This window comes from Spodoptera frugiperda, chromosome 15 (genome assembly GCF_023101765.2).
Source record: "Spodoptera frugiperda isolate SF20-4 chromosome 15, AGI-APGP_CSIRO_Sfru_2.0, whole genome shotgun sequence".
NCBI classification, from domain to species: domain Eukaryota; kingdom Metazoa; phylum Arthropoda; class Insecta; order Lepidoptera; family Noctuidae; genus Spodoptera; species Spodoptera frugiperda.
The window spans coordinates 1643003-1660220 of record NC_064226.1 but is presented as its reverse complement, the minus strand read 5'-3'; the positions used below and the strand labels follow the sequence as shown (position 1 = coordinate 1660220).

The 17218-nt window shown below is 34.7% G+C and overlaps 2 protein-coding genes across 2 annotated transcripts in view; one reads left to right on the top strand and one right to left on the bottom strand.

The window, feature by feature from the left end:
- The window catches only part of LOC118274442 (galanin receptor type 3), a 97029-nt gene extending 80891 nt beyond the window's left edge, over positions 1–16138 (bottom strand). The window contains exon 1 of the mRNA XM_035591913.2: positions 15696–16138. The gene's annotated coding sequence lies outside the window, so the exon portion shown is untranslated. The remainder of the gene's footprint in view (positions 1–15695) is intronic.
- On the top strand, positions 1036–3452 carry LOC126911440 (uncharacterized). The gene is made up of 2 exons (XM_050698525.1): positions 1036–3160; positions 3241–3452. The coding sequence occupies exons 1-2, from the start codon at positions 1303–1305 to the stop codon at positions 3303–3305; spliced, it is 1923 nt and encodes a 640-aa protein (XP_050554482.1). The 5' UTR covers positions 1036–1302; the 3' UTR covers positions 3306–3452.
- Positions 16139–17218: the final 1080 nt, after the last annotated feature.

The window sequence follows — 17218 nt, the reverse complement described above, 5'->3', positions numbered from 1 at the left end:
TTATGGGAGTAGTTGCTGAAGTACGTAGAGGTAAAAATTGTGAGGGATACGATAAGCATGGTCGAATGTTTGTTCGTGGTCTCAAATTGTGTTATCTATAGAACTTAATTGAACATGTTTTATTCCTTTAACTATATAGGTGGTGTGGCGACATATGACACGGGACATATACAACGTGTAACAAAAAGGGGTATACATATCAAGTGCACGGTTTCTAGATAACATAACAAACGATACGGGAAGGGCTTTTTAGACTCATGTTTTCATGGTACCAAGTTATGAATTTTCCAAATCGCGGCGGCATGCGAATCAAAATTAGGTAGACAGGTACTAGGCGATCAGATTGACAGAAGAAATGTTTCGTATTACTAGCGAGTGACCCCTGTAGTGTTGTGACACGTTTTTATGATTTGAAATCAAGAACCATGCGATATCAAGTATTTGGCACTAATTTTTTTTAAACGTATTTTGAGCTGAAACTTTTTGTAGAGATTCTATTCAACCTGTATACATCAGGGCTACTTGATGTATATGGGTATTTTGTTACACGTTGTATAACCGACAAAAGTCGCACATAAACGATTGACGACTAAATCAACGGATGACGTCATAAATCCTCCATTACTTAGGGGACTTTAGTCACTGTTCCCTAAACTGGTGCCCGGATTTGGAACGAACCCGGAGGCATTGTACGACAATCACACTTGTAACTAGACTACACTACCAATAAAGAAGTCTAAAAACTTTAATGAAAAAGCAAAATAAAGAACTAGTATAGTTAACAATTTAGTCTAAAATCACCTGTAATAGCTATAGCTTTGATGAAAAACAACATTTAATAAAACAAATAATAACCAAATCATTGAATTTGATATAACAAGCAAACGCAACAAAGCTTTGTAACAAGAGACGTTAAATCCTTAACTATTTCTTCGGCTTTCCCGCGATAAAATAATTTTGTCAAACTATTCGCATCAATTTTGGTGAGCATGATAACTCATTATCGCTGTGTTATCTACCCGTGGGCGTTGTTACATCACTAGTTTAGTATCATTCGTTCATGTCATTACCCCGTCACTATGGTCTGAGGTCAACGACCACTGTCATTCTAGTGTGTGTCGAGTGCAGTCGCACCTATTAATATAGTAAATAATTAACATTGTAAAATAATGTAAAATATAAGTCATCTCACATCAAGTCGTTTAATTTAACAAACATAAAAACAATACATGGTGTCAGAAGTGAGATTAACAACGAAATAAAGAAGATTCGTGTGTTAACGAAAAAATTTTCAAAAACAAAATGTCTACCGAAGACGTCGGCGACACGAGGTGCCGTGTGGCCGGTCTGGAGTGTCTTAAGTTGTCGTCGGAGGCAACCGCGAACAACGCGGAGGCGTGGAGGAAATGGTGGCAGCGACTGGAGCTGTATCTGCTGGCATCAGGTTTAGACAGGTCGGAGGAGAAGCGGAAGGTGGCCATTCTGCTTCACAGTATTGGCCCTAAAGGTCTCGAAATCTTCAATACCTTTAACATCAGCCTGGATGAAGCCAAAATAGAAGACGTCAAGGTCAGATTCGACCTGTACTTTGAGCCACGTAAGAATCTTACCATGTGCAGGTACATGTTTTTTACGAGGAGGCAAGCTAAATCCGAAAGCATCGACGATTTTATCACCGATCTGGAGATAAAGAGCCAGGATTGCGAGTTCGGAACCCTGCGCGAGTCCATGATCCGGGATATTTTCATCGCCAACATGCACATGGATTTGTCACACATCCGGCAAAGGCTGTTGCAAGAGCCCAACCTCACCTATGAGAGGATGCGAGAGTTGGCGAAAACCCTAATTGTCGCACAGCAGGATGCAGACAACATGACAAACAAGTCCATCGTCGAAGACGGCGAGAAGGTGATGCAACTGCGTCAAAGGAGCGGCGGTCGACGAGTCTGTCGACAGCGTGCTTCAAGTCAAACGCCACATCGGGCCACGTGGAAGTCTCCCAGTCCGATGAGGCAGTCAGCATCAACGTGTGGTCGCTGTGGGCAGTCTCATCGAACGAAGTGCCCAGCGATCGGAGTACAATGCAGGTCATGTAACTCATTTGGTCATTATGCTAAGTTTTGCTATAAAAATAAACAAGTCAGACAGTTGCATTCATCAACTTCCACAAAGTCGATACAAAATGATAAATTTGTAGGAATTTTAAACAGTCAGTCGAGTCAAAATCATCTTAGTCATTTACAAACACAGTCACACAGTCAGCCACAAAAACAGTCAAAAAGTCAGTCATATAGTCAAACACCAGTCAAATCGCACTCACACACCAGTCATATAAGTCAAAACAAAAATAGTCCAAGTCTAGTTAATCTCCATGATGACAATGCTTATTGCACTGAGAGATTACACCGTCATAATAAAAACAGTCTTACAAGTCAAAGTCTTAATAAAAATAGTCCTATAAGTCAAATAAGTCGAAATAAAAATAGTCAAAGTGCTCACTTTAATGATCATCATTATCATTGCTACACTAATAAAAGTCCGTCCGTCAGTCGTAAGACAATAAATAACAATAAAAACAGTCATAGTCTAGGTCAAGGACATGTTAATTACAATAAATCCAATAAGAACAGTCAGTCCGTCAATAAGTCACATAATACACACTTCCAAAACATTAATCACCACAAGTACACTAAGAAGTCACATCATTGTCAGTCAAATGTAAGTAATTCAGCATCAGAAACAAATAATCACAACATGCATTCAAATATACCAAACGTAGCATCTCATCTAAATAATTTAAATCAACAAATTAGTCATGTCAAGGGTAATTCAGTTTCAGAAAATCATTATTCAGGTAGTTCATGGAAAATAAATTTACATGTGGGTAACCGAAAAATAAATTGTGTCATAGACTCAGGCGCAGATGTAAATGTCTTATCTGTCAAAAACTTCAAATTTCTTAATCTGTCAAAGTCACAAATTGATAAATGTCATGTAAATGTCACAGGATTTGGTGGCAATAACATTCCAATTCTAGGCAAAGTAAATTTAAAATGTAATTTAAACATTGAAAATAGAAATATTTGTGAAAACATAGTGTTCATTGTAGCAAATATACTATGTCCAACTGTCTTAGGTCTTCCCACTTGTGAAAAATTAGGTATAATAAAACGTGTATTTTCCGTCACAAAACAAGATTTTTGTAAACAAATTCTTACACAATATGATGATTTGTTTAAGGGTCTTGGATGTCTACCCCCAGTCTGTCATCTGAAACTCAAGCCTGGTGCAGTTCCGTGTATTGATCCGCCAAGGAAAGTTCCGTTTGCGTTGCAAGGAAAGCTGCGCGAGGAATTGGATCGCATGGAGCAAATGCAAGTCATACAAAAAGTCACAAAACCAACTGAATGGGTAAATTCTGTGGTAGTCACTGTCAAAAGTTCAGGTCAATTAAGAATATGCTTAGATCCTAGAAACTTAAATAATTGTATAATGAGAGAACATTATCCGTTAAAGTCGATTGATGAGATACGGTCACAGTTAAAAGGTGCTGCATGTTTTACGCATCTAGACGCTTTCTCAGGTTTCTGGATGATAAAGTTAGATGAATATAGTTCAGATTTGTGTACTTTCCAAACACCATTTGGTAGATACAGGTACTTAAGATTGCCTTATGGCATAAGTGCTTCGTCTGAAATATTTCAAAGAATTATGATGAATTTGTTCGGTGATTTGGAAGGAGTTTTAATTTTCATTGATGATATTTTAGTACATGGTCCTAATGAGTCGGTTCATAATGAACGACTACATAAAGTTATGCAAAGAGCACGTCAAGTTAATTTAAAATTTAACAAGTCGAAATGTAAATTTCTAGTGTCAGAGGTATGTTTTCTTGGTTATGTATTTAATAAAGATGGTGCTAGGGTTGATCAAGAGAAAGTCAAAGCAATACTCGAGATGCCCACACCAACCAATGTCAAAGAGTTGCAAAGAATATTAGGTATGATTAATTACCTAGGTCCATTCATCAAGAATTTGTCAGAAAAAACTCAAATATTAAGAAATCTTTTGAAAAAAGATTCAGTCTGGATTTGGGATGAGAATCATGATAAATGTCTTAAAATTTTGAAAGAGGAGATCACAAGATCACCAGTCTTAGCTCATTACAATCCACAAATTCCATTAGTCTTGTCAGTCGATTCGTCAAAGTCAGCATTAGGTGCAGTAATTTTGCAAAATAATAAACCTATTGCATATAGTTCTAAAACTCTCACCATAACCCAGGAAAGATATGCTCAAATTGAGAAAGAATTGTTAGCAATACAATTTGGTTGTGAAAAGTTTCACCAATATGTCTACGGTCATAGAGTAACAGTACATACTGATCATAAACCGTTAGTCTATTTATTTAAAAAACCACTTCATGATGTACCTGCAAGATTACAACGTATGATGTTAACCTTGCAAAAATATGATTTAGAAGTCATACATGTACCTGGTAAAGAAATGTATATATCAGATACTTTGTCAAGAGCAGCTATTCAGGAAAATTATGTACCTGAAAATGAGTCTGAAATGTCATGTCATGTAAATTTAATGTATTCAAATCTAGCAATTAGTAAAGAATATAGCACAAAATTAAGTCAGGAAACTAAGAAAGATGAAAGTTTGCAATTGTTAAAGAAATATTATTATGAAGGATGGCCTAAAAATAAAAACAATGTAAGTCCATTAATAAAACCATATTGGAATATTCAAGCTGAAATTCATGTAATTAAAGATTTAATATTTAAAGGTTCAAAATTAATTGTTCCTAAGTCAATGTATAAAGAAATGTTAGATAAAATACATAAAGGTCACCAAGGTATAAATAAATGTTTGAAATTAGCTAGAGAATCTTTGTATTGGCCAAATATGTCTACAGATATAAAAAACATAGTAGAACAATGTTTAATATGTGCTAAATTCAAACCATGTAACCAAAAGGAACCACTACAAAATTTTGAAATTTGTAAGTATCCATGGCAACAAGTCGGTATAGATTTAATGTACTTTGATAATTTAACGTACCTGATTGTCACTGACTACTACTCAAAATTTATAGAAATTGCTTTGTTAAACAAAGACAGTCGTTCAAGCAATGTAATCACACATTTAAAGTCAATTTTTGCACGTCATGGGATACCATTATCTTTAGTGTCTGATGGTGGTCCACAATTTCAGTCAGTAGAATTTAAAAATTTTCTAAATGAATGGGACATAGAACATGTAGTCACTAGCCCATATCATTCACAGTCAAATGGTCAAGCCGAAAGCTCAGTTAAAATTGTCAAAAATATGCTAAGAAAATGTAAGGAAAATGGATCAGATCCATACATAGCATTATTGCATTATAGAAACACACCTAAGAATAATCTGTCGTCACCCGCTCAATTGTTAATGTCTAGAACTTTAAGAGATAACATACCAGTGTCATATAAAAGGTTAAAGCCAAAGGTTGTAAGATTTAAAGAATATGAAAAGTCTGTTGTCAAAAATAATTTAAATAAGTCAAAGTATTATAATAGGAATACTAAACCATTGTCTATGTTACAACCAAATGATCATGTATATTTTAAGAGAAATCCTAAGAGTCATTGGGAACATGCCACTGTGAAGGAAAGATGTCCAGATAATAGGTCATACATTGTAGAAGATATAAATAAAGTCAGGTATAGGAGAAATAGGGTACACTTAAGGCATAAATATTGTAATGGCAGTGACAACCCTACTCCTATGAGGTCCAATTCTTCGCAGGGGAGAGATGAGGGTGACAGACAGGAGCCGGAGAATCCAAAATTCCCACAATTGTACAAAACCAAGTCAGGTCGTGTTGTGAGACCAACACAAAGGTTAATCGATGAAATAGATTAATTTTTTAATTTAAGAAGGGGGATGTTACATCACTAGTTTAGTATCATTCGTTCATGTCATTACCCCGTCACTATGGTCTGAGGTCAACGACCACTGTCATTCTAGTGTGTGTCGAGTGCAGTCGCACCTATTAATATAGTAAATAATTAACATTGTAAAATAATGTAAAATATAAGTCATCTCACATCAAGTCGTTTAATTTAATAAACACAACAATAATACAGGCGTAGCTTGGGATTAACTCACGCGTACGCAATCCAACCATTAAGCACTTGGTACAGAAGTGTCACTGTACCACAAGCTGTGGAAATGTGACAACAAATGAATTTCTAAGTGATTATGTTTAAAAAAAAATTTTATTTGACTAAAAAAGTCTGGCCTGGATGCCCTGAGGAGGAGAAGGTGAGGTAATGCACCCTCATGTTGAAGGTTGAACCTCATGTTGAACCTCCAGGTTGAAGGATTTTCATGCATGAGGATGCGGGTTCGAAATCTACCAACGGCAAGTACCAATATGAGTACGATTGATGAATTTGTTTCTGAAGCAAAACTACTTAAAATACCTTTTTGTTGCAATATTAGATTTGCATTGTATAACAATAGGTGCATGTAAAGTTCTGTTTTGAAAATTATTCATTTTATTTCTTTGTCTTATCAATCGATAGGACTATAAAGTCTGCTTTCAGTAAACTTACTTTACAGTATAAAACAAAGAAAGATTTGAATCCAATGACCTTCGTACGATCGTATTTCAGCCACTTACCGTATTTCCCCCGAGAATAGATACAAATGGTATTTCTGTTCATATTCTATTCAGTGTCATATACCCATTAATCAGGCTTGCTGATGCGCACATTATCGTTTTACTAATTAACAACACTGCATCGCACGAGGACTTGTTCGTTTGTTTGTTTGAGCCCATTAGATAATCTATTGTGCCACAATATATTATTGTTATGTGAATAGATGATAATTATTTTGTGCGAGTGACAAGGATGATGTTTGAAGATATTTTGTATGAAGATGAATGATATACAAGGTGTAAAAGGAACGCTCCCGAAGAACGCTACATTTTCTATAATTTTAATCGTTTTTACGCAACATCAGCCTTAAGCAGTTGATTACAACTATGATAACTTAAAATAGATATCGAATCCCTTGATTTTTTCCATTACCTGTTTTCGGCAATTGGGACCATTCTGTTCATACCCTGTATATCGATTTATTATGAAAAGCATGTTAATTAATATGCTTTATTTAATCTCATGATAATTCAATTAGAACTTAAAAAAAATATCAGTTTCACAGATATTTTATATATTCTATTTTTTTCAATTATTAATTTAAATGTAAATTGAAGTAATCTGGTGTTATATCGTAGAAAAAGAAAATAATAATTGAAATGAAATCTTAGATTGATACATTTTGATTTGTCATTTGTTAGATAAAAATATATTTTTACATTGAAAATACTAAACTGTTGAAATATCGAAGAATTGTAATTTAATTAAAATTATTCTTCAAAAGACTTTTAACTGAAATAAAAGACAACATCTTTATTAAAAAAAAAACTATGAAACAGCTACCCAAACTGGAACATTACAAAAATACGTGAAAAGAATTTCACATTCGATGGCACTATTTCGACACAAAACTTTTATTATTTTTCTTTTTTCCTGTACGATCAAAGAATTGGCTCGTTACTATAAAATCAAACGTTTCTGCAGTTTTCCCCCACACCGGAAAAGTAGTGTTTACTGTCGTTTCACCGATGAGTGATCACGTAGAAGGAATGCAATTACAGACATCGATTTTATGCAACTCGTTTCTCATCATTCTGTAGTTTCAGCATAGTTAGTTTGACTCAGGAAAATCTATTCATCTGTGTTGGAATTGTCCAGAGGAGATGAAATCTATTCATCTCTCTCATCTCTTAAAGACAAAGCCAAGCCAAAAAGCCTTTTGAATATCTTGAGTTAGCCCTTACCTAAATCCTAAGTTTCAGTGTACAGCAATTTTTAAAGCTATAAAAACAGTCCTTATTTTTGGGAATTCTTATTATTATTAATACTTATTTCGTTTCTATGTAGGTAGATAGTCAACTTAGTATTTTTCTCCCGCCTTGGGCGACGCGAGCAGGAGTGTCAGACTCGTACTGACTAAAAAGCACCCCGTTCCTATTCCTGCTTTTCGACCCGGAGCCCCGGTAAACCCGCTGGTCGACTAAGCTAGGGCTGAAATACATAGATACATAACTTTCTAGTGTTTATTGCTATTTACTGAGTTAGACATTTTGGATTTGATTGCTTGTCGTTTAAAGACGATAAAGTATATATGTTATAAGGTGTAGATCATAAATTTCCAATGTAGCAGAGATTGGTTTTAGGTTGCGACGTTGCAAGTTATGGTACCATAAATATGACGTCCTACTAATATTATAGATGCGATACTTTGTATATTTGTTTGTTTGTTACTCATTCACGTCAAAACGGCTGAAGGGATCGAGATGAAATTTGGAACAGAGGTAGATTATGGTCTGGAATAACACATGTGCGTATACTTTTTATTCCACGAGAACGCGTCTAACATGCGTCTAAAGCCGCTGGCAGACACTAGTATAACATACATTCACATTACAATAAGAGACAAAGAAAGCAACTTGAAAACTGACATGCATATTCGCCAGTTTTCTACGTCGACGTGAATTCAAAAATGAATTGCTCTAGTCTGGAAAATGTATTGTTCTAGTCTGAAAACAGGCTTTCTTTGAAAAACTGATCCAAAGGCTTTGTTACAATTTGCATTTTGATCTCTGAAAAATAGCTTTTTTCCTATGTCATTTTTCATACACTCTTTGTTTTAGCTATCGATCGAGATATATGTATGGCATTTTACAAAGCTGGCCTACGTTAGGTATATAGTCATGCTATTGCAATTTCATTTTTGAAAACTCTCGTCATAATTTCATCCCACTAATAATATAAATGTGAAAGTTTGTTTGCTTGAATGTTTCGATGTTTGTCCGTCAATTACGCTGAAACTATTGAACGGATTTTGATTGTATTTTGTATACAGACAGGGTATGAGCTGACTTGAGTTATAAGAGATGGGAACGCGGACAAAGTCGTGGGTAGAAGCTAGTGTGACATAAACTTGAATAGCAACTAACCTAATGACTTTATTCCTTGCAATATCCTATTGAAAGATCGAAATGGACAATAAAACGAAGTTTTATATTTTTTCTAAATCCAACGTAACATTACCACAATCATGTAGATATAATTAAGTTTTAAAAATATTAGTTTGGGGAAGCAGTAAGCCTAATATTATCTAAACAATTTCATGGCATCCACTCCGAAACATCTCTCACAGACATTCTCCCAACTGAATCTGAATTAACAAGATACTTAATATTCAATTGTATTTGAAGATCTGGACCAAGAATAGAGGAGGGTAGACAGCTCATAATAAATGTATTAATAGTTACAGCCTTCTTGAAATTCAGGATTGGTGATAGAGCGACATGAAATTGGGTAGTTATGAAGGGTGCTAGACCGTTTGTGACGTATTTTAGTTTAGATAATTTCTAGTACACTCACTTTGTTATTTCAAATCGTAGGGTTGATAGGTGGGTGGGTGACGTGACAACAATGATAGAGTGATTTGGGATTATTGAGTCTGTGATCTAATTGTAGAAGGTTGAAACACGTACGTTATGATTGCTAATTAGTTTATCAATTTGTCATATTGTTTGGAACGGGAATTCATTGTTTCTGTTATTGCATATGAGCAAGTCTAATTTATTATGTAAACGCGAATTATTTTATATTTAAAATGAGTCTTTTCTTAGTAAAACTATTTTGAAATTGCAGCACATTTGAGAATTTCACGAAATTATCTGGCAAAGTTGAGTATACCACAATTGTCCCTAGTAAAGATTTATTCTAAGTGGCATGTTCCATTCATCCTGTATAATAAATCGCTTTATCACTAGAAGTGACATTTACTCACTATTCCACCAACATGGGTCAAGTCCACGCCCGTAATTAACTCCCTGGTCTGTCAACTTATCATGCGTAGCGCTTGCTACGCCGTAGCGACCCGCTACGCAATTACTACGAGATTAGTCTACGAATAGAACTTTAATCTACGATATTTTTTAGTACATAATTATTTATTTTCTACAAAAATGTTTCAGTAAAGCTCATAAAGATAAGGTGATGTTAACGACTGCAATAAATGGGTTTCGAGAGAATTTTAATTTGTATTAGAGCTGTTTGTTGTAAAATCTAAATAAATAAATTTTAATGTCTGTTATTGTTATTTATGCGAATTAAGTTTCAACTTTTATGAGGTTCATGCTCTGTATATTATGTGATGTGATAGAACCAAAAGTTACTTGATATAACTTATAATAATCAAGATTTTAAAGAGGACTGGTGGACAAGACACATAACATGAAGAATCTGTCACAACAAGAAGCGAGGAAGCCTCAAAACAATTGCAACCATACATACATAACCGTCACGTCCGTCTCCTATGAGGGTAGGCAAATTACTACGATTCTTACATATCTTTATCGCTTTATCAACATCCTTCATTTTTTGACTGCACGGTTGGTGCGGTGGCTGGGCACCTAGCTGCCGCGCAACGGGTAGCGGGTTCGATTCCCGCACGGAGCAACTCTTTGTGTGATCCACAAATTGTTGTTTTGGGTCTGGGTGTCATGTGCATGTGAACTTGTATGTTTGTAAACGCACCCACGACACAGGAGAAAATACAAATGTGGGGCAACGTTTTAAAAAAAAATTCATGCATGTATGCATAAATGTGACAGTTTGCTTTTTTGGATGTTGGTCCGAAAACTACGCTGAAACTACAAAACATATTTTGATTAAATTTGGTGTACAGGCAGGGAATGAGCTGACTTGGGTAACAGAATACTTTTTATCCCACGGGAAAGCGAAGCCGCTAGTAGAAGTAATTCTATAGTTCCAATCAATTAAGGAATTACATCTATGAGCTACTTATACATACATACACCCACTATGTATAAATCAATCTAGTTTGTCAAACTTATAGTACAGTCCCAAGTTTAGTAAGTATATAGTAAGTAGCGTAGTATGAAACGAACAAGTTACTTACAAGATCTGGCGGAACGTGCCAACAAAAACCAGACGAGCGAGCACTTTGCTTTCCTAATAATGTTTTGATGATGTCGTTATGGGGTCGGCAGAAATAGTTTTAACGAGAAAAACTTGAAACTGCTGAATGTTTTGTGTTTGTATCTTTATTTATGTGAACTGCTAGTTAGGTACTACTATTTTTACTATAAGATTTTTCCGTATTAGGTTAAATCCTATTTAATTATTATCCAGTAACTGTGATTTCTTTACAGTTGGTTTGGAATGTTCGGTTATGAAACCAAAATCATTTTATAGAAAACTGTAACAAATAAAAAAAAAATAACTACAAAGCAAACAAAGCTTTCCAATTTCAAGGATTAATAGAAAGGAATCACGAAAGCGATAAAACAAAAAAGAAACAAAGAGCCAAATTTAATTTAAATAAACAAAAAACTAACATTTGTACAAAACGTTTTCAATGAATTGAAAACAGTTTTACTTTGTATGTACACAATAAACGAAGCTGAAACGAGGTGGGAATTTCAGTTGTATGCATTTTATTTCAGCACTGAAAACCAAGGACGTTAGGAGTTTTCAAATGTAGAAATTCCTGCGGCCATGATTGTAGAACCAAGCATATATCTGTGTCTGCAACATTCTATTTACATGTGTTTAGTAAAAATAATCTTAATAGCAATCCTGCAGTAATTCAGACTAATAAACATTTCAAATATTATATGATACATTTAAGTTTAGTTTCCACTAGATTTCAATTGATTTCCATTTTTTTTCAAATATTTCCTAGAGAATTCAAATAAAATCCCGGACGTAACCGAGTAGAATCAATAAGCGTTGTATGCCGTGGCACCCACGCGTCATCTTCAGTGTAAGCGTCATACACCGACAGCGGTGCACGATTGTACCACCCACAGCCACGCTCCTTCAGACAATGCAAAGTGGCTACGTCATGCGTCATAAAGAAATCAATTCCACTGTCATTTTCTTATATCTGTGCCCAGTTTCTTTGAAAGACATTATCGAATCTTATGATTTTTCATTCTTATAATTTTCCTGCATTTTCGTAGGATAGAAAGTAATCTATGTATTATTCCAGACCGTTATTTACATCTGTTTGAAATTTCATTAAGATACCTTCAGCTGTTTTGACGTGACTGAGTAAAAAACACACATAAACTTTCGCATTTATAATGCCATACTCGTAATGGCTGATTACATCATCAAATATACAGCTAATTACAGAATTCAGTCAGTAGAAATAAAAACCTTTCTCTTGTTTGCAAACTGTCACAATTAATTACAATCCATTTCGAATCGACGCAGACACCGATAAACTCGCAAAAAGGAGTTAGCATTTAATAATGATAATCAAAAAAAGAAAAGTAATTTAAAAGATTCATTGAACATAAGGCTCATTTTCGGTTGAATGGGATATCAAAATATTTTAGTAGGTAATCCGTCTTTCTAACGATCTATTATGGTTAGGATGAATGTCTTACAAACATTTGAATGGATCACAACAAAGTTTGTCTATTGTACTGTGAGTGAGTTTACGGATTTACTGAGTAAGCCTTTTATGGCCTGAGGGGTAAGTAGATCTGTAGGCGTCAGGAACAAGATGAAGGCATTGTCATGATTTGCAGTGAAAATGTTACGTGTTTTTGTTAGTAAGTCATGTTATTGTTGCGTTATCTTTATTAGTAAGGGTGCTTTTTCACCAGAGATGTGCTATGCTACGTTGCTGTAGATGCGTTTAGCTTCCACCAATCATATTTATTGGTACATATAGCTTAGCACTGGTGGAAACGGACTCAGCTAAGCTATGTTTTTTTATATGGAAATATGCGTGCTATGGATGGCTTCTCTACTATTGACACATTGCATACTCCAGCTGCGTATCTTTCTCGCACAGCTACATAGCTTAGTATCAGTAGAAACGATCACATAGTTTCACAGCTTAGCTATTACATCTTCGTAGCATATCACATTTCTAGTGGAAAAGCACGCTTATTAAAAAAAGTATACAGCCAATAGTATGTCTCCTGACACATGTTATAAGAAGTGACTCATTGATTTTGAGAAACCACGACATTTTCCGAGATGGAAACTAATAAAAATAAAATAGATGTGACACCAAATCCGAGTCTATCCTCTCATATATTGAGCATATCTTTGGATTCAGAAAACTCGAGACGCGTTAGCCAGAGCCAAGATTATTCGACAATGAATGTATCCACAGAGGTCACAAAAAGAGGACACATTACATTACATGTCTTATCGGAAAAACTCTTACTACGACGTATTTCTATTGTCTGTAATAGTAATATACTTTGCGAGACATTTATTACTTTAATGGGGTCTTATTTTCTTTATGTAAAAGGCGGTTTTGGCGTATCAGAAACGAATAAATAGAATATAATAATTAATCTGCCATATTATAAGTTTATATGAAGTCAGTAAAACATCAGTTTAATAAAATTGTAAAATAGAATAGCCAATACTTAATCCTCTTATTTGTTCTGATTGTAGTTTTCTTCCAGTAAATATCACTACCAGCAGTTTTGACCTTACGCACAAAACCGTCACAATTTTTAAAGAAATAAAATGTAAAATAATTTCTTCAAGTTCATTTACATAATTGACTTCTCAAAAACATTCAACCAATCACAATATCAAATTCGTTTCACCGAAAAAAAATCAATCACTATTTCAATTTAAAAGAGAGCAATACTTAAACATCACAATTTGACCGGCAACTCAATTTTCTTCGTCGAAGTGGTTTTTAATCTTACCAATTTTCCGAAACACACGAACGGCGTTTAACAAAAGAGTGCCTACTAAAAATAACTTTTTACGCAGGTTGACAAGACCGATGACGTCACAAGACATGACATAGACTAGACAAATATTTGTACGTCATTTGGGTAAGGGTTGGACCTGGTTAGACGCGCCACAAGTGTTGTCACGATGCTAGGTAAAATAAATACGGGAAGGGAATTACATCCTTTTTAATTTGGGCTTGCATTTAATGTTGTTTTCAACTCCTTTCTTGTCATTTGAAATGTTTTAGAATGCGACAATTGAGTTAATATTGATCTATAATATAAAAATAAGTCGGGTTTTCCTTCCTGACCATATAACTCCAGAACGCACGAACCGATTTCCACGGTTTTGCATTCGTTGGAAATGTCACGGGCTCCGTGAGGTTTATAGCAAAGAAAATTTAGGAATAATTCAAGAGAAAAGCAGGAAAACAGAGTAAATATTTGGTGGTGAGACCATTTAAATATAATTACGTATGTTATGGCCATCACTGACTAACTTTAACACTAATAGCCGCTATTTTACTATGACTTAATTCAAAACAAACAATACACCCAAGATTATATTACACCTTATTATTGAACACATATATAGATCTGTCTTTATTATTTAACCACCAAATACACTGCAATACACATTGGATAACAATACGAATACGGCAAATAAAAGAAAGAAACCATTGATATGTCACAGCACATGAGATGAATACAAATGGCTTCAATTAATTTCTGTTCGGCCAGCACTACTCGTGCGTGTAGTAATGTCATTGTGGAGAAAGAATTTCCCACAAAAACCTTTTTTCTTTTCTTATGTATATTGTTGATTGTTATATACTATGCACCTATGTTTGTAGTTAGGTTAAGATATATTTATTTTTCTCTCATTGAGAAGGTTTGGGCATTAATCACCATGCTTGGTCGATGCCGGTTGGCGATTTCAAAATTATAAGTGGAAATTATAAGCCCGGGTTTGCTCACGATGTTTTCCTTCGCCGTGACTAAATATGCTTAGAAAGTATATATAACTCGGAAAAAGTTATATTGGTACTCGTCGTTGGTAGGTACCGAACCACTCTTGTGCATAAGAAGCGGCGTCTTACCTCCGGGTCACCACGACATGCAAATAAATATTATAAATATGAAACGTTTGTGTCAATCTGATTGATGTGACAAGATTATCGCTAACAAATAATTGTCAAATTGCATGATACACTACTGCATCTAAAATTTAATTAATTTAAAACAGCAATCATTAGCTAGAAACCCTCCAAAACTCAATAACGGTCAGACAGGGTAAGACAACATCCTTGCTTTTAATACATTCGATAAATATCAACACCCCATCTCAATTCAATAAACTGCCTTCGATCCCAAAACACTTAGAATCCCTTAGATTCAATTAAATGCGATAACGACTATTTGATTTATATGAAGGTCTATTATTGCATACAAATCTATCAACAAGTCAGTTTGACGTACGATCGTACTAAGAAAAATAGTGAGTCACTTCAAATTGGTTGCATGTTTGAATATACACGCATTATGTTTAGTAAACGATGTTTGTTTATATACTTACTGAAGGTAAACACGTACAGTTTTCAGTTTAGAACAATTGGTTTTCTGCGTAGTAATGATCGTGGAAAGTAAATATTATTCGTTAATTGGTATTTGGGAAGGATGAAGTCATTTGGAAAATCTGTCATGGAAAATGACAAATCGTTATGTTTATCTTATCTTTTTTGTGGATATTTGAACTTAATGCGGAGGTTAGATAACACAAAATTCAATTATCGGTAGTGTATGTTTTTTTACTTACCAAATAAAACGAATTGAGGATTGGCGCACGGAAAAACAATCCGCTTTTCTCTGGAACACACTCACGCACAACACTTATTTATTCCTTAATTTAATTAATAGAATCAAAAAGTTAACCACACTCTTATTTACAACAGTAGTTCAAACCATAAAACAACTACAAATTCGCAAACCGAACGTCGTAAGCAAAAAGTTTACAACTCACACAAATAGAAAAAAAAAGAAAAGAAAATTCGAATTTCGAAATCACATTTGACGTTTGGAATATGTAGAATTCAAATCGAACTGTCAGATTGTTTTTTTTTTTTGTTTACGAAAGGTTTTTATAATGTCGGTTTGTTGTTGTTGGTTACGAAGCGTTTTCGGTGTCGTTTGGCCGCGCGTCTGGATCGACGCGGCGTGCACACTGCGCGAGTGGCGCGCTTACACTGAACCGCTGAAAGCTTTGCCCGTCCACTGAAATATATTTCAATATCCCCATGAAAGGACGCTTTATATCGCTGACTTGTTTCCAAACTATTGGAGCTTTTTGCACCTCTGGAGAGTTGAATCAGTTCGGGATTGGAAATGAAAAAAAAATTGCAATCGTGCAGGGTTTGTTGACATGGTTTAGAGAACAATATATTCGTGATTAAGAGAGACGACAACATTCAGCCAAATGCCAAAATGCTCTGTTACTAATTAGCAATATATTTTCCATGGAAATCGTCATAATATTAATCGCACCTCCACCTCTACAAAGTATCTTAGTATTTTTTTAATAATGGCCGCTTCTCATTTATCGCTTAATAGATTTTGATTTGAGAGAGGAAAATCCCTCAATGACTTCTCCCGCCTTGGGCGGTGAGGCGAAAAAGAGTGTCAGACTCTCACTGATTAAAAACCATCCCGTTCCTACTCGTGCTTTTTGAGCCGGAGCACCACTAGGCAGTCGGCGGCATTTTTCATAGCTACAATCACACACCAAATTTGCAATGATGGTGAAAATCTTAAGCATTTCTGATGTGGAAATCACCAAGTAAGTCTTCCATGAATATTTTACTAAGAAAATGTTGTATGACAAGTATTTAAATGAAAGCTTCTCATAACAAATTGTGTTTCAACTAATATAATATCCTGTTCCATAAATATGACCTTTATTTATATTTAATATCCGTTTCAAATTTCTTTTGTAAAACAGATCTATTCCGTGACATTTTCATTACTGAAAACTTCAAAAGTAAATTACCCTGAAAGGAAAGGAAAAATTACCTTTATGTGAGACGTTACATTATGTAAACTTCTGATGACATTAAAATCAATCAGTGTCATGAAAGTCAAGAGGAAAGTTGAAGTTAACAGAATTCAGTATAGTAATTTAAAAGGAAATTATTTTGTAAATGAACATGGTATCATGTGTCATCGTCATAACATCAAAAGAAATTGTCTCCGGCTTTGCTCGCATAAAATTATCCTGTATTCCGTACTCTTAACATTAAATATGTAGGCCAAATTTTAAGAAAATTGATTGAGTAAATAAAGCTT

Coding starts and splice junctions, on each gene's coding strand:
- LOC126911440 (XM_050698525.1), top strand. CDS start 1,303: ATGTCTACCGAAGACGTCGGCGACACGAGGTGCCGTGTGGCCGGTCTG. Junction 3,161..3,240: donor TCCCACTTGTGAAAAATTAG/GTATAATAAAAC, acceptor GATTTGTTTAAG/GGTCTTGGATGTCTACCCCC.